Source organism: Phocoena phocoena, chromosome 1, assembly GCF_963924675.1.
Source record: "Phocoena phocoena chromosome 1, mPhoPho1.1, whole genome shotgun sequence".
Classification (NCBI taxonomy): Eukaryota; Metazoa; Chordata; class Mammalia; order Artiodactyla; family Phocoenidae; genus Phocoena; species Phocoena phocoena.
The window spans coordinates 162,317,944-162,340,317 of NC_089219.1; the positions used below are offsets into that span (position 1 = coordinate 162,317,944).

The 22,374-nt window shown below is 35.6% G+C and overlaps 1 protein-coding gene across 1 annotated transcript in view; it reads left to right on the top strand.

Moving 5' to 3' along the window:
• CNST (consortin, connexin sorting protein) overlaps positions 1-22,374 on the top strand; it is a 114,812-nt gene that overhangs the window by 27,418 nt on the left and 65,020 nt on the right. The window contains exon 3 of the mRNA XM_065886680.1: positions 12,165-12,590. Coding sequence (XP_065742752.1) covers positions 12,215-12,590 — 376 coding nt within the window. The 5' untranslated portion in view covers positions 12,165-12,214. The remainder of the gene's footprint in view (positions 1-12,164; positions 12,591-22,374) is intronic.

Here is a 22,374-nt window from a genome sequence, read left to right on the forward strand (position 1 = left end):
GCCCTGTCTGTTGCTTTTGGATGAAATGTTCTTTATATATCTGTTAAGTCTATCTGACCTAACATCTTATTTAAAGATGATGTTTTTGGATGATCTATCCATTGATGTAATTGGGTTATTAAATTTCTCTACTGTTATTATTGTATTGCTATATATTTCTCCTTTTAGGTCTGTTAGTATTTGCTTTAAATGTTTAGGTGCTCCTATGCTGGATGCATAAACATTTACAAATGCCTTATATTCTTGTTGTATTGCTCCTTTATCAATGTATAATGCCCTTCTTTTATTACAGTATTTGTTTTAAAGTCTAGTTTGTCTGATGTAAGTATAGCTATCTCAACTTTCTTTTGGTTTCCATTTGCAGTGAATATTTTTCCCTATTCTTTCATTTTCAGTTTGTTTAGGACCTATGTCTGAAGTGAGTCTCTTGTAGACAGCATATAGATGAGTTTTGCTTTTTTTATCCACTCAGCCATTCTCTGTCTTTTGATTGGAGAATTTATTCTATTCACATTTAAAGTATTGATAGGTATGTATTTACCGCCAGTTTGTTCATTGTTTTTTGACTGTTTTGTAGTTCCTCTGATTTTTTTCTTCTTCTCTTGCTTTCTCCCTTTGTGGTTTGATGGCTTTCTTTAGTGGATACGCTTAGATTCCTTTCTCCTTATCTTTTGTGTATCTATTATAGGTTTTTGCTTGGTGGTTATCATGTGGCTTCCATATAACAGCTTCTACTTACGATAGTCTATTTTAAGTTGACAACAACTTAAGTTTGAACACATTCTAAAACTCTGTTTGTACTCCCCTCCATGTTTTTTATGTTTTTCATGTCACATTTTTCAACTTTTTTCTTGTTATTAGACACCATTTTGCATGAGTTCAAAAGTTATACTCGTTTCTTCATTCTGAAATATTTTAGAAATTAATAAATTTACCCTTGAGTTCCAGTTCTAGAGTAATTTCAGTTATTGTATTTTTTAGATCTAGAATACTCATTTGGATTTTTAAAAATTCAAATATAGTGATTTGATTAAAAAGCAAAATAAACTATTTGCTTTTGTCGCTATATTGTCAATTCTTTTGAAATTTTCTCACCTATTCATTTAATTCCTTGAACATTTTAATAATAGTTGTTTTAAAGTTTCTTTAAATTAACTCCAACATATGAATTTCTTGTGAACCTGCTTCTGTTCACTGCTTTTCCTCCCAGTTTTTTGTCACATTTTGATCTCTTGTATGCCTGGTTATTTTGGATTATATTACAGGCTTTATAGATGAAAATTTGTGGAGGTAATTTGAGCCTTTGTTGGATTTCTTCTTCCAGAGGAGATTTATTCATGTTGCTGGCAGGCAACCAAGTTAGGGCAGATCATCTTAATTCAACCAGAAATGAAGATCATTCTACTGGGCTTTAGTCCCTGTGAAGGCTGGTCTATTTCAGACTCACTGTTTCTTCTGGGGAGTAGCCATTTTAGGTCCCACTTGAAAGCCTAAGGCTCCCTTCTTCTTGGCAAGTCCTAAACCTCATTGTTTGTGCCAGCTTTGTAAGTCTGCTAAAGGCTCTGCTCAGCTTTTTTGGCTTCCAAATTGAAGCTCTCTGCCAGCTTCTCTAACTGCTATCAACAGGAGGGTTTGTCTGAAACGAGCTAGTCTGCACTTCCCAGAAGTAGAACTCATTCATCTTTTCTTTTCAAAAAATATTTATTTTTATTTATTTTTATTTTATTTTGGCTGCGCGGGGTCTTAGTTGCAGCATGTGGGATCTTTGTTGCGGCATTCAGGATGTTTAGTTGCGGCATGCAGACTCTTAGTTGCGGCATGCAGACTCTTAGTTGTGGCATTCAGGCTTCTTAGTCGTGGCACGCAGGCTTCTTACTCGTGGCACGCAGACTTCTTAGTTGCAGCATGAGAACTCTTAGTTGTGGCATGCATGAGGGATCTAGTTCCCCAACCAGGGATCAAATCTGGGCCCCCTGCATTGGGAGCACAGAGTCTTACCCACTTGACCATGAGGGAAGTCCCTTTCATTTTTTCTTAATATGTTTTTGCACATGTTCAAAAATGTGTGTGTGTGTGTGTGTATGTATATATATATATCCAGTATACATTCATATAGGTTATGAACAAATATGCATATAGTGGGTATGTGTGCAATTTCTTTGCTCATTAGGGGTATACTATCAAAGTATGAAGACTCTTGTACTTTATTCCCTTTAGCTGTGATGTTGGTTCAGTAAATACTTGTGATCGGCCTAGTAGAAATTATTCTGTGTGTACAAGGAAACATGTCAAATTCTTGATGATGGTCTCTAATGGGGATATGATATAGATTAACGTGTAAACCTAAAGAAATGAGTTCATCACATTTAGAAATTACATTAAGTAAATAGTCTTATTGGTGGGTTTTATTTTATTTTGCCTCAACCTATTTTCTAAACTCTGTAATCTGAAAAACATTTCAAGACACTAGATATTTTTCATGTTGCTGTCTCCTTGAAGCTAGAATTTGGTGTTTACAAAATATACATATAAATGTAGTTGATTTTTTAAATTAATGTAAAAATGATTATAGTGGTCAAGGGTATAGGCTGTGGAGTCAGGTTCTTTGAGTTTGAATCCTGACTTTGTCATGTACTAGCTCTGTGACCTTGGCCTATTTATTGAATCATTTTGTTGCTGTTTCCTTCTCTATAATATGGATGTAATTATAGAACTACTTTGTAGGACCTGTGTGAACATTAAATTTTATATATTAAATTTATAAATGTTTAAATTTATAAATGTAAATTATTTTAAATTCACACATATATTATATATGACTGAAATACTGCCTGATAGTAAATATTCAATAACTGTTGACTACTGTTAATAATTAGCATTTTATTCAGATAATGCTATTTGGTCAGGCCTCTTAAGGGAAGGTTCTAATGAACAGTTTGTTCTTGCCACTATATTAGCAAGAATTATCATTTTAAAACAAAATATATAGATTTTTTGGTATATTTAATAATTAAAGTGTAGATAGATTGCCTTATGTTACTAGTTGTATAGCAAAGTGCTCAAAGTTTAAAAATTATTAAGATAGTTTCCATGAAGATATATAGTATATATGTAATAGTAAACATAATTTTTGTTTTAAAAGTATTTTAAAAGTTATGGTCTGAACTAAAAAGTATTTTCAAGTTCTTAGATTCTGTTGGTTGTGGCTTCAAAGTATGGTTGCAATCAGTTTTATACCAAAGAAGTATTAAAACCAAAAAAGCATAGCTTATGCATGACCCTAGTGAAATGACTCCTTCCCCTAAACTGTGGTTCTCTCAATGCATGTGGTATTAACTCTGTGGAACTAACTGAAAAAAATGCTTGTGTTGCTACTGTAATTTCGTATGCTGTGATTTGCCCACCCTTTATCTTCAAGTGATATAGAAGTTGTTAATTTCTAGGAGCATTTGAATCATAAAGTCAGTCACCCTGAAGTAGGCAAAATTTATAATTAATGATTGTTAAGTGAAAAAATTGTTAGAAATTATTGCTAAAAATACATGTGTCTGGATACCTGAAGATGTCCTTGCATTCACACTATTTTAGAGATTTACTTTTCTGTTTTTTCTTTAAGTAAAATTTATATATGTCTGTATATAAGAGAGAGGAAAGAGAGGAGAGAGATGACTATCTTTGCACTGCTTGGATATACCCCCACTGAGGCTTTTGACATGTCATTTCCATTTATGTAATGGATTTTGAACTTAAAGTCTTTGTTGATGTGTAAGCTGTCTTGAACTGAGTCCCATTATGAAAGGGAGGATTGAAGAAAATGAAACAAATTATGCTTCCTTTTATTCAGCTTACCTGCCCCAAGGTTGTTTTGGGTTTATGAGTCACATGGTTTGTGAGTTCCTTTATATTTGAAGAGTACTTTCTCTGCATAAGTAAAATCCATGTTTGTTGTATTCTCCCTTAGAATCATTACCTTCACATCTTACAGTAATTGATTATTTTTCTTGTTTTTCTTTTTTGTATTCTTGTAGTTGTGTTGTATACTTTGTTGCATTTTTATGATTTAACAAATTTTTTTTATTGAAGTATAGTTGATTTACAATGTTGTGTTAATTTCTGCTATATAGCAAAGTGACTCAGTTGTACACATATATACATTCTTTTTTATATTCTATTTTATTTTTATACAATTTTTTCATTTAACAATCATTAATTATAAATTTTGTCTACTGACTTTATGACTCAAATGCTCCTAGAAATTAACAACTTTTGTATCACTTGAAGATAAAGGGTGGGCAAATCACAGCATATGAAATTATAGTAGCAACACAAGCATTTTTTTCAGTTAGTTACACAGAGTTAATATTATATTCTTTTCCATTATGTTTTATCTCAGGATATTGAATATAGTTCCCTGTAGTATATAGTAGTATAGTTCCCTATACAGTAGGACCTTGTTGCTTATCCATTCTATATGTAATAGTTTGCATCTATATACTTTGTTATATTTTTATCCTCCTCCTTAAGACATTTTCTATGACCGTTTTTTTTAATTAAGAGTAAATTCCTTATTGTGAAATTGTGTTTTTTATTCTTACTAAAGAAATACTAAAACAATCCTGCTTACTTTTGTACATAGTATTATATAGAAATCAAACTATTTAGAAAGATTTCTATAAGGCCATTTTACTAGTTATAATTACCATTCAACATTTCTGAAGTACCAGGAATAATTTGAATATGGCAAAGTACCTAAAGAGGGGGACGACATGATCCAGAAAATAGGATATAAACAAGTACTTACAAATTAATTTTTTAAACTTTTAGTATCTATTTCTTTCATTAGGTGTTTACCTTATTTAATTATAGTAATAATAACGTCTATACCCGGGAAATGTTGACAGCCTAACTAGTATTAGCAAGAAAGAATCCTGAATGGAGTGATTCACTATGAGCCAGGACTTTGGCTACAGTGGCACTATCAAAGCAGTATAATGGAAAGCAACATTGTCTAATAGAAATAGAATGTGAGCCATATATAGAATTTTGTTTTCTAGTAACCACATTAAAAAAGGGTTTTAAAAGGTGAGATTAATTTTAATAATAGGGTTTGTTTAATCCGTTAGATCAAAATATTATTTTAACTTGTAATCAATATTTAAAATTATTAAAGGCCTATTATTTTTATATTCTTTCTATTCCTAATAAGTCTTTGAACTATGGTGTTTATTTTACAAATATAGCACATCTCAATTTGGACACATTTTTTGTTGGAAATGCTTGATCTATATTTAAATTTCCTAAAATTTAGGTGAAAAAGCAGGTTCACATACCCAATTTGTTTCAAACATGCATAAGTTTTTCAATAACTGAATCAATATGTTTCAGAGTTTAAATTAATTAAAATTAAATAAAAGTAAAAATTCAGCTCCTCAGTCTCACTGTTCATATTTCAAGTACTCAGGAGCCATATGTGGTTAGTGGCTACCATATTGGTTAGCATAGGTATAGAATATAGCTGACAACCAAAGATATCAACTAAGGGACCCTGAATCAAGCATAGTATTTTAGCTAAATTTTAATGTGAGGTCAGTGATATAAATTAGCAAAAATTATTTTATTGAGATTTTGGGGATAATATGTTAAGTGAAGTTTATGTCCGAGTTTCATATGATCTGCATCATTTTCAGAAAAAAATTTGGAGATAATTACAAACTTCTCTAGTGCTCAGTTGGTGGTCCTTAGGATGAGACTGTTAATTCCTAGAAACTGCCTTATTGCTGTGGTCAATGCTCATTAGTGAGGTATGAAATCTACCTAGTGGACCTTGATCAGCATTTAAAGAAAATAAGAAATAGTATTGAATAGAATGGAGAATGTATCAGGGTGCTTCATGTGTGTTTAGTTTTGAGAAATCTTTGTTTCAGTTATGTATACGTATTTTGTATGTACATGATTTAAATGAAAAATGAATTCTTTATTTTGGGCTGCAAAATTTTTGAGAATCATTCTTCTGGAGCATGCTTTTTATTGCTGGTATACTGAATATTGCCTACAGGTACATATGTCTAAACAAAGCATTCATCACAGAAAACTATAGATTTAGTAGTATTGGAACATGTCAAGTGAGTAAGATGACGAAATGTAAAGTGATATGTAGTTACCATCATAAACACAACATATGAGTGTGGTGACTTTCTTCCTCAATTCTGAGTTAACTGTGAGTAGCCAGATTTGAATTTAGGGTTAATAGAATACGTTATTTGGTAACTGTCTTCTTCTAAATTTTGGGTTGACTATAAGTCATCAAATTTAAACTTGGGGTTGCATCTTAATTCTTAAGAAGAATCTTGGCTTCTTTCGAAGGTAAAAGTATAGTATTTAGGCCTAATTTACTTGGATTACAGAAAAATGGCACTCAGAATCTTCTTAAAGCATTTTAATAAAATAATTGAGTAATATTATATATTTAACCATTCCTATAAATTCATTTTTTAATTTCAGTAGCACCTGATGTTTAATCTCACCAGATAATGCATTAAGATGTATCAAAAATGAAGTCAAATCATACCTGGGAGTGAGATTTTTTTTTTGACAAAATGTAGATTTCTCTTTGTTAGTCTGTTACTTTATTATATTTAAATGTTCTTCCTCAAAGTTTTGTTTTTCAACTTTTGTATGAGCCTTACTTGAATAGTTTGCTTGAGATTCTTCAGCTTGAATAGTTTGCTTGAAATTCTTCAGTGTACTAAGTCAACATGTCAAATAATTTTTATACAATGTACATATTTGGTGTGCTATTTTGCCACAAGAGGCTGGAAACTTGGGCAGCACTTACTATCATGCTTTTGAAAGGCAAAATATGCCCGAGTCAGTGTTGTGCAATGATTGTACTGTGTTGCTGTTCTTTTTCATTCTTTTTTAAAAAAATTTATTTTTTTATTTTTTGGCTGTGTTGGGTCTTCATTGCTGCTTGCGGGCTTTCTCTAGTGGCGGCGAGCAGGGGCTACTCTTCCTTGAGGTGTGCAGGCTTCTCATCACGGTGGCTTCTCTTGTTGCGGAGCACAGGCTCTAGGCGTGCAGGCTTCAGTAGTTGTGGCACGTGAGTTCAGTAGTTGTGGCTCATGGGCTCTAGAGCGTAGGCTCAATAGTTGTGGCACACGGGCTTAGTTGCTCCTCGGCATGTGGGATCTTCCCAGACCAGGGCTCGAACCTGTGTCCCCTGCATTGGCAGGCGGATTCTTAACCGCTGCGGCTGTTTCTTTTGTGAGAATTGGTACAGCCATAGGGACTCATAGAATAGACGTACAGCTTAGATATAGCAAATAACTTAGAATGCCTTTTCTACTGTACTTCTAACCTCCAGGTCCCATATAATGTTAGGGCATATTTAAAAATACTATGTATCAACTGGGGCTTCTTTCTCCCTATGATTTTTCTCTTGCCTAGGTGCTTTCATATAGTGAGATACAGGTGTACATGAAGATGAACCTTTTTAAATGCTGTTGTTATAGCATTGAAGGAAAGGAAAGAGGAGGAAGAAGACAAAAATAGTATTTGTTTATAACTGTTTCCAAAAATAGTATTTTCTTATAACTGTTTCCAAAAGCAGTAGGCCTGTACTAATTTGAAATCCCATTAAGAGTATTATCCTACTGCTTAAGTTAAAGTGTTCCAATTGAAATGTGTTAGGAATGCAGATAGAAGCCAAATATTGTATAATAGGTTCCTTTAGCTCTCAGAGTAGGGGCAGAGGAGTATATAGAAATCCATGTGCCTTTCTTCTTTGAAGACAGAAACTGTAGAAAATAAGCCCTCCACTCCTTCATATATATAATAAGTATAAGGCCCAGAGCTAGACATTGTGAAGAATAAAAATTATCTGTGGCTGGGGTTATGGGTATTCAAATGGCTTAAATCTGGTAGGACACATACGCAAATATATATAGTGTAGAGAGTTGTATTTGGGAGGGACTCTATGCGTGGTACAGAGTGCCGTAGAGGAATGCATCATGTCTTTTGGAATGGAGAAGTCAGGGAAGACAAATTGGAGTGACTTTTGAGCCAAGCCATGAAGAATTGGTCAGTGTCTATTAAGAATAATTACAGATTCACACCTATAAGTATTAGTATTAGAAAGTAGTTTACAAAGTAGCCTTTTGAGAATTAAACTAATTACGTCATCACAAAATAATAGGAGGCAAAATGTCTTGAGGCCCAAAGAAAGGAAGACCTACTTTACTGGTAATAGATATTTAACATAAATAGTATATTAGTATGTCTTTTTAAAAAAATAGTTCTCAACAGAAGGTGGATTATTTAAGAAATTGTATATTGTTTGGATCTAGCAATTCCCAGGGAAAGAGAGAACTTCCAGGAACTTGAACTTCATGTTTATTAGAGATGTGTCCTCTGTTGTAGGGTAGAGATTCTTCACTGAGGTGTACCACAGCTGGAGTGAAATATTCTTTAAGTTATTTATACTTTTACCCCATTGTCCATAAAGCATAATTGTTGAGAGTGTGGCCTCAAGATCACAACTGATCCATGTTCTATTTCTGAACTTACTAGCTGACCCTTGATGAGATATGAGACTTGGTTTCTTCATTACTATAATAGGACTAAAAATTACCCATCTGCTAGAGTAATTGTGAGAATTGAATAAGAGTATGGGTCTGAAGAGTTTAACTGGTACATGACACTCATTAAAGTTGCGAAGTGTGATCTGTAATTTTATACTCACCAAGGAGGCTTAATCACTAATTTTTTTTTCTTAAATATTTATTTATTTATTTGGCTGGGCCGGGTCTTAGTTGCAACACATGGGATCTTCATTGCGGCATGTCTAGTTGTGGCATGAGGGCTTCTTCATTGCAGCATTCGGACTCTTAGTTGCAGCATGCATGTGAGATCTGGTTCCCCGACCAGGGAGGAACCCGGGCCCCCTGCATTGGGAGCATGGAGTCTTACCCACTGGACCACCAGGGAAATCCCTTAATCACTAATTTCTAGACATCCTCATCATCTGAAATGGTGCACAGAACAGATCATTAAATATTCCAGGAACTTGCTGAGATATCTCTATCATAAATTAATACTTCAGCATTCTCAAATGATGCTGGTTAACATTAGCCTATCATCAGGAACCTAATTATTTCCAGGAGGTCTAGAAAAGCTCAGTTTCTGAACCTTCAGTAAGGCTACAGAGCTGCTTGAATAAACCTACTGGTGTTTAAGGCCAATCTGTAAGATTTCTTGGGCAATAATAATGGCTAACTTTTCTTGAGCATTTACTGTGGGCCAAGTACTCTGCTAACTGCTTTACCTGCCATATTGTCTAAGCCTCACAAATGACTCTTTGAGGTAAGCATTACGGTTCTCCATTTTCACAAAGAGAAAATTAAAGCTTGGAGATGCTAGGTAACTTGCCTCAGGTCACCACACAGTTTGTTAAATGGCAGAGCCAGAAGTTGACCCTTGGTCTGCCTGTGTTCTCAGCTATTATGCTGAACTGCACAGGATTCAAATCAGGAAGACCTGGTTTCAGATCCAGTTCCACTTCTTTCCAAGAATATGATTTTAAACAAGTTATTTTTGCCTCTCCAAGCCTCAGAGTCTTCACCTAAAACACAGTATGAACACCTCCCATGTAGGCTTGTTTGGAGAATTAGAAATAAGGTATGTGAAGTGCCTGGCATGGCTTCTAATACATGACAGAGACTCAACAAGAGGCGACTCTTATTGTTTGGGGCTCTGTAGATTGCTTTCTTCCTTCCCCCTTGGCATGAGATCTCTGTGTCTCTTTCAGATAAAAGTAAAACTTTTATATTTTCAACTGCAAATACATGCTAGAAAATAATTTGGTTATTTAAATCAGAAAACAACTGAGGCTATTGTCAGTTTTAAGGACTGACATTTTTCCTACATAGCCACATAAAATTTTCACTGTTTTTATTGTGATAAAAAATATGTGACAGAAAATATGCCATATTAACCATTTTTAAGTATACAATTCAGTGGCATTGATTACATTGACACTGTTGTGTAACCGTCAACCCTGTCTCTTTCCAGATCTTTTCCATCACCCTAAGCAAAATCTCTGTAACCATTAAGCTGTAACTCCCTCCCCTGCCCTCAGCCCCTCTAATCTAGTTTCTATTTCTATGAATTTGCCTATTATAAAATTACACATAAGTAGAATCATACAGTATTTATCCGTTTGTGTCTGGCTTAATGTTTTCAAGGGTCATCCATGTTGTGGCATGTATCAGAACTTCATTCCTTTTTATGGCAGAATAATATTCCATTGTGTGAATATATCACATTTTGCTTCTCTCTTCATCCGTCAGTGAACATTTGGGGTGTTTCCACCACATTAGCCACATGCACTTTTTTTTTTTTTTTTTTGCCACATGCACTTTTAAAGTCTCATTTGAATTTGGATTCTCTCATGATAGAGATCTTGAAGACACTTTATTAAAATAATAATTACTGGGACTTCCCTGGTGGCACAGTGGTTAAGAATCCTCCTGCCAATGCAGGGGACACGGGTTCGAGCCCTGGTCTGGGAAGATCTCACATGCCATGGAGCAACTAAGCCCGTGTGCCACAACTACTGAACCAGCACTCTAGAGCCCACGAGACACACCTACTGAGCCTGTGTGCCACAACTACTGAAGCCCATGCACCTAGAGCCCATGCTCCGCAACAAGAGAGGCCACCACAATGAGAAGCCCGCGCACCGCAATGAAGAGTAGCCCCTGTTCGCTGCAACTAGAGAAAGCCTGCGTGCAGCAACAAAGACCCAATGCAGCCAAAAATAAATTAAATAAATAAATTTATTAAAAAAATAATTACTTTTCAATTAAAAATTATACTTTAGTTAGAATTCATTTAGGTCTAAACTAAGTTATTCTAGTCAAATTAAATCATTTTACTTTTCATTTTACATACTTCTTAGTGGAGCTTAAATGGTATCATTTAAGGAAAATGATACCAGCCAGATTTAGATATTTTTATATTTGACAAGCAGTACTTTTATGCCTGAACCAAATAAAATATTCCACTTGCAAAATAGTTGAAATCATGTGATACAATCAGTGTAGAGCTCATGTTTTGTTTTATACTTTGTTTTCCTGTTTTTAAAAAAATTTTACTTTACTTAAATATATATTTATTTATATATATTTACTGACTTTCTAAAGAGCAAATAAACATTTCTTTTTATTAGTTTGAAGAATATACAAAATTGTTTATCACTGAGTTTTTCTCAAAATTGCTGAAATATTATATTTCATTCAAATCCAAAGTAATACTTGGCAAGCATAAAAATATCTAAATCTGGCTGGCATGATTTTTCTTAAAATGTAATATACTTTTGGATGAGAAGAGGGGGTAAAACATGACTGATACAAGGCTTAAAATCTATTTTGTATATCTTTAAAATGTTAGAAGGATTCTTGGAGTAGACTGAGATTTTTTTCCAAGTCTTAAACTAAATAGCCTAGAGTTAATCATGGCCCTCTTTTTTTTTTTTTAATGGTATAAAAGGAATCTGTTGACAATCCTAAAGTACTTTTCAGGGCTTATTTTTAGGAAGGATGTAATGAGAATATAGTATAAATATATGCTACCTGAATTTTCCCCCATATACTTTTTAAAAATTTTATTTAAAAACTATTTTTAAATGTTTTCATATGTAAATATTGCTGCTGTTTGGCCGTATAACGACTTACACAAGTAACTTTCACTTGTTTGTTAAGTGTACAGGGATAACATGAGTGATTGGTTTTAGCAGACAACCTTTAATGTCTTTCTTCAAGGCAGTGGTCCCAACATGATGCACATTAGAATAATCTAGAGAACTTCAAAAAATATGTCAGTGTTTGGGCTCGATCCCCAGAGATTTAGATTTCAGAGGTCTATGATAGAAATTTGACAAGCTCCATAGGCAATAAACATACAGCCAGGGTTTAGAACCATTGTATTCAAGCAAGAACTAAGTGAGGTGGGGTAGGGTTGTAAGTGGGTTAGAAGTAGTAGGAATGAGCCTTAGTCATTTCTCTCTTCCCTACTTACAGTAAAACAACCCAGGAGAAGAGGAAAATCAAAGATCACCGAAAATCCAGAGTTTAAAAAATGAATGTTTTTTCTTTTTGTCATTGTAGACATTGAAGGACTTTAATGAAACTTAAACGATTCAACAAAAGATGCTCTAATGGATGACAGCAAAACTCCTACATATAATCTGCAGATAGAACCACAAGTTGGATGTCATCCTGGTGATGGCGTGGAAAGTACTGTAACATGCTTGCCCTCTGCATCAGATGAAAATGAAAATCAACTTGATGGTGATGGGCATGAGCTTCTGACCAGCAGTGACAGTGCAATGGGCAAACCTGAAGTGTTTGAGCCGGACAGTCTCAACAATAATGAAAGCTGCACATCAAGCTGTGAGGTGGCTGCAGGTGAGAACTTGGAAAATGCTGCTTGTGAAGGCCCCAAAGATGGACAGGCCTTCTTGAGAAAGGACCAAAAAATACCTGGAAAAAGTTCAAGAAGCAAAAAAGGCACTGTTAAGAAGATACCACAAGGTATTTTTAAAAAATTATTTATACTATTGTTTAAGAATAAAGTCTTCCCATCCCATACTGTGTGTATTGTCCTGCTTCTTGCTTTTCTTCTCTTAATATATTCCAGAGCTAGTTCTGTGAGAGCACATACAGATACATCTATGTGGTATGCCATGCATGTGACGTATGTCTCTATAGTGTTCCATTATATGGGTGTACCATAAAGTAACCACTTCTTTATGGCTGTTCCCAGCATTCTGATGTAATAAGTGTGCTGAAATTGACATTCTTTGTATGTGTCTTCTCACTAGGTGCTTTAAATATATATATATATATATATATATATATATATATATATAGCCTCCTTCCTTTATATATTAGACCATTTTCTACCAATATCAACCTTAAAAGTTTCCTTCTTTCATCACTTTGGCTTTGATTTCTACCCTGTGAGTTTATGGGCTAGTACAATCTTACTCAACCTCTTTATAGGATCTTTCCATCTCACTTAGTAGGTGAGTGGTAAACATTAACATGTATTAATATATATCATCTAACAATGTTGAATAAGACATCTAGCTTTATATTACTTTGGTTACAAAGTAAAGCAGAGTATTTCTCATCTGGCTTATAATTTGGCAGTTAAAATTTGGAGCTATGGACTTTTTTGCCTGAGTCACAGGGCACGCTTGGGAAAAGGCAGCCTCTCGTTATTTTTGATCAAAACCATTTGTCTCTAGAGAGTTCTTGACACCCTAGACTGGGACTCTTTAGTGTAGCACCACTTTACCCACACAAGCAGCTGCTCTAGTGAACAAAATGGAGTGTCTCCTCTCTTCTGCTTCTTTGGCTGATTAGAAACATAGCCAGTCTGTCCATATCCTATTTTTTATTTGTATTTGTTTATTTGGAGTAAAATATGAAACTTCCCGGTTTCTACAAATCAATCCTTGTTTATTCAGTCAGGTAATTTGATAACTTTTTAATGTAACTCATTAAACTCATTTGGCTTTCCAATTAATGGATCCCTTTTCCTTTGCTTTTCCTTAGTAGACTTAAAGCAAATTAAAAAAATTTTGACAAGAGAAGTGAAAGCATTTTCTTAAAAGAACTAAGTGTAAACAGATGATATATACAGTGCTATCTGTATATAAATTGATTTATTCAGTAACCATAATTCAAGTGCTATTTGACTGTTCCTTTCTAATCTGATCTAGTGATGTTTTTAAGAACTGACACCTAGTTGCATATATATATAAGGGTCAGTCATAGCTTCAAGATTCATGGCTCCTTTTATTTCTTCTTTCCATGACCTATTCCAGTTACCCTAGGTGTGATTATATAATTTCAAGTTATTTAGTGATTATCAGTGAGCAGATATGTGTAAAATTACTGTCCCCTTATGCATTTGAAATATATGACTTATAAAAGTTAGGGACAGCCTTTATACAGATTATTTAAAAAATTATTTTATATATATTTAATAAAATGAGTTTAAGAGTGTAAGAAAACTGAATTAGGAGTTGTACAACCTAAGTTCAAATCTTACTTCTGGTTCTGGGTCACTTGGTGAGACTTAACCATTCTGTACTTTAGTTTCCTCATCTGTGTAATGATGATATTCATCTATGTATATCTATAAAACTCCTTTCTGAGCTGTGAATTTCTCAGATTTCTGAATAGAGATGGTATAGTCTAAACTCAATTAAAATTTGGTGATTCACCTCCAGTGTATCTATAGAGTTTTTCATGTATAAGCGGTACGTTGGTACATTTTTGTTTTTAATCATCATCTTTAGCTGGAGTACTGCAAAAGCCCCCTAAAGATGTCTCCCATCTTGTTTCTTGCTAATCCATTCTTCATGTCAAAACTAAAAATGCACAGAGTTTATCATTAGAGATCTATGGGCATATTTACTCTTTATTATTTAATTCTAAGATACTAAGTAAATAAAGTTTCACAAAATTAGCAGATAAGTACTTTTCTAATAATAGAGTAGCTTCTCAAATGTGAAATGAAATGACATATAAAACATGATATTCAATTCCAAACCAGAAATAAGTTTTTTGTAGGTGGGTGCCCTCTCAACAGTTTTTTGGAAATATACATTAGAGTGAATTTATTCACTATTATGCTTACCTAGTTTAATTTGTAGTAATTTTTCATGTATCCAAAAGCTAGTACTAGGGGAAAAAAATTGGAGCAGTAGTTTTAGGGGACATCATTATTTACTGGTTTTCTGGAAGCAGCATTTCTGTAAACCTGCTAAAACCTGGAACTTGTCCCCAGGAAAAGTCCAGTTGTCATTATGTTACAAGAATTTTTTTTTCTTAAGAGAATGGGGCAGGGTTTCAAGCTGCATTACATCAAGTTTTCACTGTGGTTAAATCTGGTGTAGCTTTAGGTAAATGTCCTAAAAACGAATGAAAATGAATCAATAATATTTTAAAATTTTTTATTGAAGTATAGTTGAAACCAATAAATTTTTAACAGCTTGATTGAGATATAATTCACATACTGTATAATTCACTCATACATTTAAAGTATACAGCAGTTCAGTGATTTTTAGTATATTCACAAAGCCGTGCAATCATTGCCACAGTCAGTTTTAGAACATTTTCCTCACCACAAAAAGAAATCCCTTACCTATTAGCAGTCACTCCCCATTTCTCAGACTGTGCCCTTAAAAAGCCTATGGGAGCTCTCATGGGCATGCGTTTGTTAAGTTCTCTTGGAGTTTCGTGAGGTTCATTTCTTGAAATGCTTTTTCAGATCTGCTGTATATAAAATCTAAATATTGAGTTTAGGATACTCTGACAAATGTGTGTCCTAACTAAGTGAGCCTTTTATATGAAAGGAGAAAATAAATAATGGTTTTTGAGTTCAGGACAGTCTGGCTGGAGGCAGAGGTGCTTAAATAATCAGGTAAGCTTGTAGAGCTAGACATTGGCTTAGTGTGGCTCATTAAATTTCCTAACGAATAATTAGAGCTCTGCTTCTTTAAGGGTTCAGCAAAGCAAACAAGCTGTAAGAAGTGCTGTTCTTTCCACTCAAGAAAAGTGCCCTTTGTGGCATATGAGAAGAAAATAAGGATAATCTTTTGAATGTTTATATGTCAGAGTCTCCTATGATGGCACATTCCTACTAAAACACTTAAAACATGAGTGATTTAGCTAGTGAAAGTAGTGGTCTTTCATCCTTGTTTGAGTCCCATCCCCCAAAATAGTCCTGAGGTATTAATAGTAATTTTCAAGACGCTGCCTGAAATAAAGTTGTGGCTATTTTGATGTCTTTCCTTCTTTATATTGACATTGAAAAAAGTGCCTTCATTGCTATAATTTCATATTATGATTCTTTGAGCCATTGCATAACTAAATTCCTCAAATCACCTGCATATGCTCATGCGTATCTTGGCCATAAGTTTGGAAAATGGATCAGAAATAAATTTTAATACATGGTTATGTAGTTCCTATGCTAAGACTCTATGTGCTTTGTTCCTTTTATTTTCCTTCCAAAATTTCCTCTCTCAAAGGTTCAAGTTAGTGCCATGAAAACAGAAGAGTGCTCAACATTTAAATATCTTCAGTTGTTGGCTAAACACATTTAAGCAGTTAAAAGGAAATATTCCTTCCTTTTCCTCAACACTACGTACTAGTATTATGAGAGATAAAGTTGAAAATGAGCCAGCTTCCTTCTGACCTGACCTGGGGTCAAAGGGATATCTTATGTAATTATAGCATAATTACCATTTGCTTTGCATGGCACATTCTCCTCCTGTGCCCTCAGGTGGCAGCCTCTGCCTTTAGAGGGAGCAGCACAGGGGTCTGTGGTTAGGAGCTCAGGCCACAGTCAAGCTGCCCTGTGACCTAAGGCAAGCGACCTGACTCCTCTCAACCTGGCTCCTTATAAATTAATGGCTAAGGATAAAATGAAGCACTTGGTAGACATTCCAAGTGGTAGCACTGTTTTCTAGATTGGGCGTTATTGTCTGATACGATAATTATCTTTGTCAACTGAAAAAAAAAAAGCACAACCTAAAAGTTGAGAATTAAGTTTTATTTGGCGACAAAACTGAGAACTTAAGCCCGGGAGACAGCCTCTCAGATAGCTCTAAGGAACTGCTCCGAAGAGGTAAGGGAGGAGCCAGGATACGTAGGAGTTTTTGCAACAAAGGCCAGGTAGTCGGAACATCAAAAGATCACTGTTAACTAGAGAAAACCAGACATCTCAAGGAATTTAGCGCTTTTCTATGAATGGGAAGATGCAAGAGTCTGGGCTCATTGAAATCATTCCTTTGATATACACCTCAGCTTTCTGGGGCCAGTATCCTGTGCTTTCTTATCCTGAGTCTCCTCTGGGTGCATCACTGGGGTGGCTGCAGAGGCTGACTGTTAGAGGGTGGGCATCCTCTTTCTATCCTCAGTTCCCTCAGGGTTCACCTTCTGGGCAGCTGTACTGTGATGGCTTGATGGCTGCAGCATCCTTTGTTTACTGATATGGCAGGCAACATTTTTTCTTTAACATCTTACTAAGTTCACTGATTCTTTTTCCTGCTTGCTCAAGTCTGCTGTTGAATCCCCTAGTGAAGTTTTCATTTCAGTCACTGTATTTTTAAGTTCCAGAGTTTTTGTTTCACTTCTGTTGATAATTACTATCTCTTTAATTGATATTCTTATTTTGTTCATAACATTGTTTTCCTGATTTCCTTTAGTTCTTTGTCCATGGTTTCCATTAGCTCTTTGGGCATATTTAAGACAGGTGATTTAAAGTGGTTTTCTAATCCAACATTTGGGCTTCCTCAAGGATGCTTCTGTCAGTTTATTTTCTCTGAATGGGCCATACTTTAGTGTTTCTTTGTATGCTGTGTGACTTTTTGTTGTTGAAAACTGGACACTTGAATATAATAATGTGGTAACTCTGGAAATTATATTCTCCCTCTTTCTCAAGGTTGGCTGTTCTTGATTGAAGTCATGGTTTGTATTCCTTTTCCATTCTTTATGGCTCTATGCTTAGGTCCTTCCTTAACACTTAGCCAGGCCATTTACAATTCTGCCTCAGCCTTCACTTCCTGCTGCCACTGAGCTTATTCATCCAGTGGGAAAAGCTTAAGGTGTTCTCGCATCCCTAATAAGCATGCTTCCTGGCCCGGGCATATGTGTAACTTTCTAAATTCCCTAGTATATGCCAGCGCTTTTGAATGCTCTGATTTCCCAAAGAAACTGTATCCCTGGCCTTTGCTCCCTGGTTTTAAGCAGTCTATTGTATGCCTCAGTTGTGAATTTTTTGCCCCAGGTGGCTGCAGATTTTTTGATCGCCTGATAATGTAACAAAGCAAGGGCTTCTGTGGCCCCAGCAGAAACTCCGGCACAAACTCTGAGAGCTGGTGTTTGCAGCAAAATAAGGGTTTTTTGCAAGGCACCAAGTGAGGGAGTGGGAACCAAGTCTTAGATCCAATTCAACTTGGTCTTTAAGTTATGGGGTTTTTTTGTTTTTGTTTTTTGTTTTTAGGGGAAGAAAGAGAGGCTGGGATTGTCATTTTGTGACATTTCTTAGTCAGTGTTTCAGGAGTAAGTATGTCGCTGGTTTACAATTTTCAGGCCAGGTGGTCCACAGCTTGGGGAAATCTATTAGCTTATCTTGCCTTAGAGAAACAACTTGAATTTGTAGGTTAATGATGATATCTATAATAGTAATTTTAGTACATTAATGATAATGTTATCGACAACAGCAATTTTAGTCATCTGACTGGTATGTTTGTGTTCAGTTAGCACAGGATTGAGGTCAGAGAGGACAAGAAAGGGAATGAAGTTTTGCATAGAGAGATTGATCATAAACTCAGCAAGAGAACTTGGTTTTAGGAGCACTTGGTATAAGTAATGCTTGCCAGCAAAGCCTGCTGCTTTTCTGCTCTGAGGGGGTTCTGAGTTAGGTGAAACAGAGGTGAACACCTTGCATCAGTCCTTCAGGTAGTCCCAGACAGGTTCGAATAGAGAAACAATAATTTTCAAGTAAGGTCTGCCCTGCTTCCTTTGGAACCAGGGACCAGTGTCCCATATAGGGAGGGTGCTGTTGTCTTCAAGACCGTTGCTGAGCTGGAGAGGGCAAGGGCTTTTAATATGCCACAAATCTCGCCTACCAGTTTTACAATGCCTTTTTCTTGATTCAGCATTCACTTTGTTGCTGTATATCTGTGACTGTTTTTCCAGAGTTCTGACAAAGTTGATTTCGGTAGTTCTAGTTTTTGTTTTTGTTTTTTTAATATTTCTATGAAGGGATGGGAGTTTGGAGCTGCCTACTCCATGATTTTGCTTATATCACTCAACACCTTTTAATTTTAGGGTTTCCAGTAGCAAGAGCTATGCCCAGATGCATGGATTGAAAATGCTCTGAAGAATACTACTGTTTCATATTTTTGTTTGATAGCACCTTTTTAGATAGGGATGCTGTTGATTAAGAAACATTACCTCAATCTTTGGGAAGTGATATTATCTTTGTTTTAGAGATGGAGGGGGCAAAAAGCTTAAATATTGAAGCCTCATAAGGATACAGTGGTTGAGAAGTTTAAATGCAGTAGAGCTCCAGGAAAACAGTTTGGTAGTTCCTCAAAAAGTTAAACATAGAATTACCATTTAATTCAGCAATTCTACTTTTAGACATATACCCAAGGTAATTGAAAGTGAGGACTCAGATACCTGTACACCAGTGTTCATGGCAGCATTATTCACAGAAACCAAAAGGTGTTAACAACCCAAATGTCCATTGACAAAATGTATGAAACAAACAAAATGTATGGAAAAAAAAACATATATATGGAAATATTATTCAGCCTTAAAAGGAGTGATAATCTAATATATGCTACAACATGGATGAACCTCGAAGACATTATGCTGAGTGAAACAAGCCAGACACAAAAGGACGAATATTGTTTGATTTCACTTACATGAGGTATTTAGACTAGGCAAATTCTTGGAGACAGAAAGTAGAGTAGAGGTGTCGACTGAGAAAAAAGAAGGCAGAAACTAGAAGTTGAGAATGTTTAATTTGGCAGACTTTCTGAAGACCTAAACCCAGGAGGCAGCCTCTCAGATAGCTCTGAGTGGCTGTTCCTAAGAGGTAAAGTAAAAGCCGGGAGGTACAGCAGTTTTTGCAACAAAAACCAGCTAGTCAGAACATGGAAAGATGACTGTTAATTAAAGAAAACCAGACATCTCAAGTTAATGAATTTAGTGCTTTTCTATGTACAGGAAGATGTGAGAGTCTGGGCTCATTGAAATCATTCCTTTGATATGCATCATACTTAACTAGGGCCAGTATCCTGCTTTTTTCCATCCTGAATCCCATCAGGGTGCACCATTGGGGGGCAGCTGCAGTGGCTGATGATGGTGGCAGGCAACCTGTTTTTCTCCATCCTGAGTTCCCTCAGGGCTCACCGTATGGGCAGCTGCAGTGGCTGATGGCTCGATGGCCGCAACCTCCTTTGTTTACTGATGTGGCCGAGGATTCCAGATGTGAAGCAGGAGGGGAATGGGGAGTTAGTGTTGAATAGGTACAGAGTTTTGGGGGTGATGAGGAAGTTCTGGAAATGGTTAGTGGTGATGGCTGTACAACATCGTGAATGTAATTAATGTCACTGAATTGTACAGTTAAAAATGGTTAAAATGGTTTTATGTTACCTATAAAAAAAATCACCAAAAAAAATTCATAGAGCTCCAAACTCACTGGTATGGACATACAGAGTTAATTTGATTGCAGCTTGCTGTGTTTTAAACAAAAGTTCTTGAGTATTTATTGAGCACTTACTGTATGACTGCCACCATGATGCATGCTTTGTATGAAATAGCTCATTTAATCTTCTCCAAAGCCTTACTAAGTACCACAATTAGCCTCAATCTACAGATGAGGAATCTGAAAGCACAGAGATAAGTAAATTGCCCAATATCGTATTGCTCACAAGTGACACTCTCAGAATTTGATCCCAGGCAGTTTGACTTCAGACTGAGCCTGATTATTAAACCATGCTATTTGACTTTTTCTGAATTCTAATGTGTGTTTAAAGGAAAGTTCTGTTTCATGTTTGACTCACCATACTTTGCCTTTTCTCTGAGTATGTTGCCAGCTGTGCTTCTTCAGAACAATTCCTGCTTGCCAGCGTCAGCAAAATGAAACATAATCAGAGAAAGGGGTGATGGTTCACTCTGAAGGAAGTGGTGGAGTTTGGTTTGTTTCAGTAATTGTCTCTGAATCCTGGTATAACTTTTCCTCAGATTTCGTTATTAGATCTAGTCTCAATATAGTGAAAGGGACCTTCGACAACTGGGTCAAGGAAAGTATTTTTATGAAAGCAGTGAATGTAGTTTTTTTTCCCTAATACTTTTCTTCAAAAAGGTCAGTGTTCTTAGTTGAAAGAAGAGAGGTCATGGAATTGTGGATAAATAGCAGTGTCTCTTACTTTATTTCTTATCTAAATGTAATTTCTGAGGAGAGTCTGTACAGGGCAGTATCCCCGTTTAACAGGTAGGAAAATTAAGAGGTTGACTTGCCTAGAGTTGCAGAACTAGAAAGCAGTCAATTTGGGATTCAAACCCAGGCACCTGACTTCAGAGCCAAGGCTCTCATTTAATCTCTGATGAATTTCAATTGCTTTATCTGTAATTTCTAATACCCACTTTATACTGTTGTGAGAGTCCAGTGGCATAGTGAATATGGGCTCGTAGTATACTCCATGGTACATACTCACATTTAACTAACTTTTTTCCCAAGAAGTATTTTAAGTACCTGCTCTGTGTCAGGCACTGTGCTCGGTATTGATGTCACAATGGTTAATCATACCCCTGCCCTTTAAAAGCTGACAGACCAGGCAGAGGGAACAGCATGAACAAAACGCAGATTGTTTTCTAAAGCCCCACAAATCTGCATATAAGATGGCTTCCTTATACTCTTGAGTAGTAGTATACAGTATATGAAATGCATTAAGCCTTCATTTTTTAAAATTGAAGTATAGTTGTCTTATAATGTTTTGTTAATTTCTGCTGTACAGCAAAGTGATTCACTTATACATATATATACATTCTTTTTTTTAATACTCTTTCCCATGATGGTTTATCCCAGGATATTGAATATAGTTCCCTGTACTATACAGTAGGACCTTGGTGTTTATCCATTCTGTATATAATAGCCTACATCTGCTCACCCCAACCTCCCACTCCATCCCTCCCCCAACCCCCTCTCCCTTGGCAACCACAAGTCTGTTCTCTGTGAGTCTGTTTCTGTTTCATAGATAGGTTCATTTGTGTCATAGTTTAGATTTCACATCTAAGTGATAGCGTGTGGTATTTGTCTTTCTCTTTCTGCCATACTTAGTATGATAATCTCTAGTTGCATCCATGTTGCTGCAAATGGCATTATTTCATTCTTCTTCATGGCTGAGCAGTGTGTGTGTGTATTTGTGTGTGTGTGTATACATACACCATATCTTCTTTATCCATTCATCTGTCGATGGACATTTAGGTTGTTTCCATGTCTTGGCTATTGTGAATAGTGCAGCTATGAACATAGGGGTGAAATGCATTAAGCCTTTAAATAACCCTTCTCCCATCCCCAAACATCCCCATCAGCTTAGTTTACATTATTACTTTCACTATTTTATCCTAAGTATAGTCGTTGCTGCTATCTTTACCTAGGCCTTGATGTCTTCTATGTAGCATCTTTTCAACCCCCATTTTGCCTGTGATAATTTTTCATTATCTTGATTAATTACTACCTAAGGTATGAGATTTTTATCTTTAAATTATCTAGTCACATCAT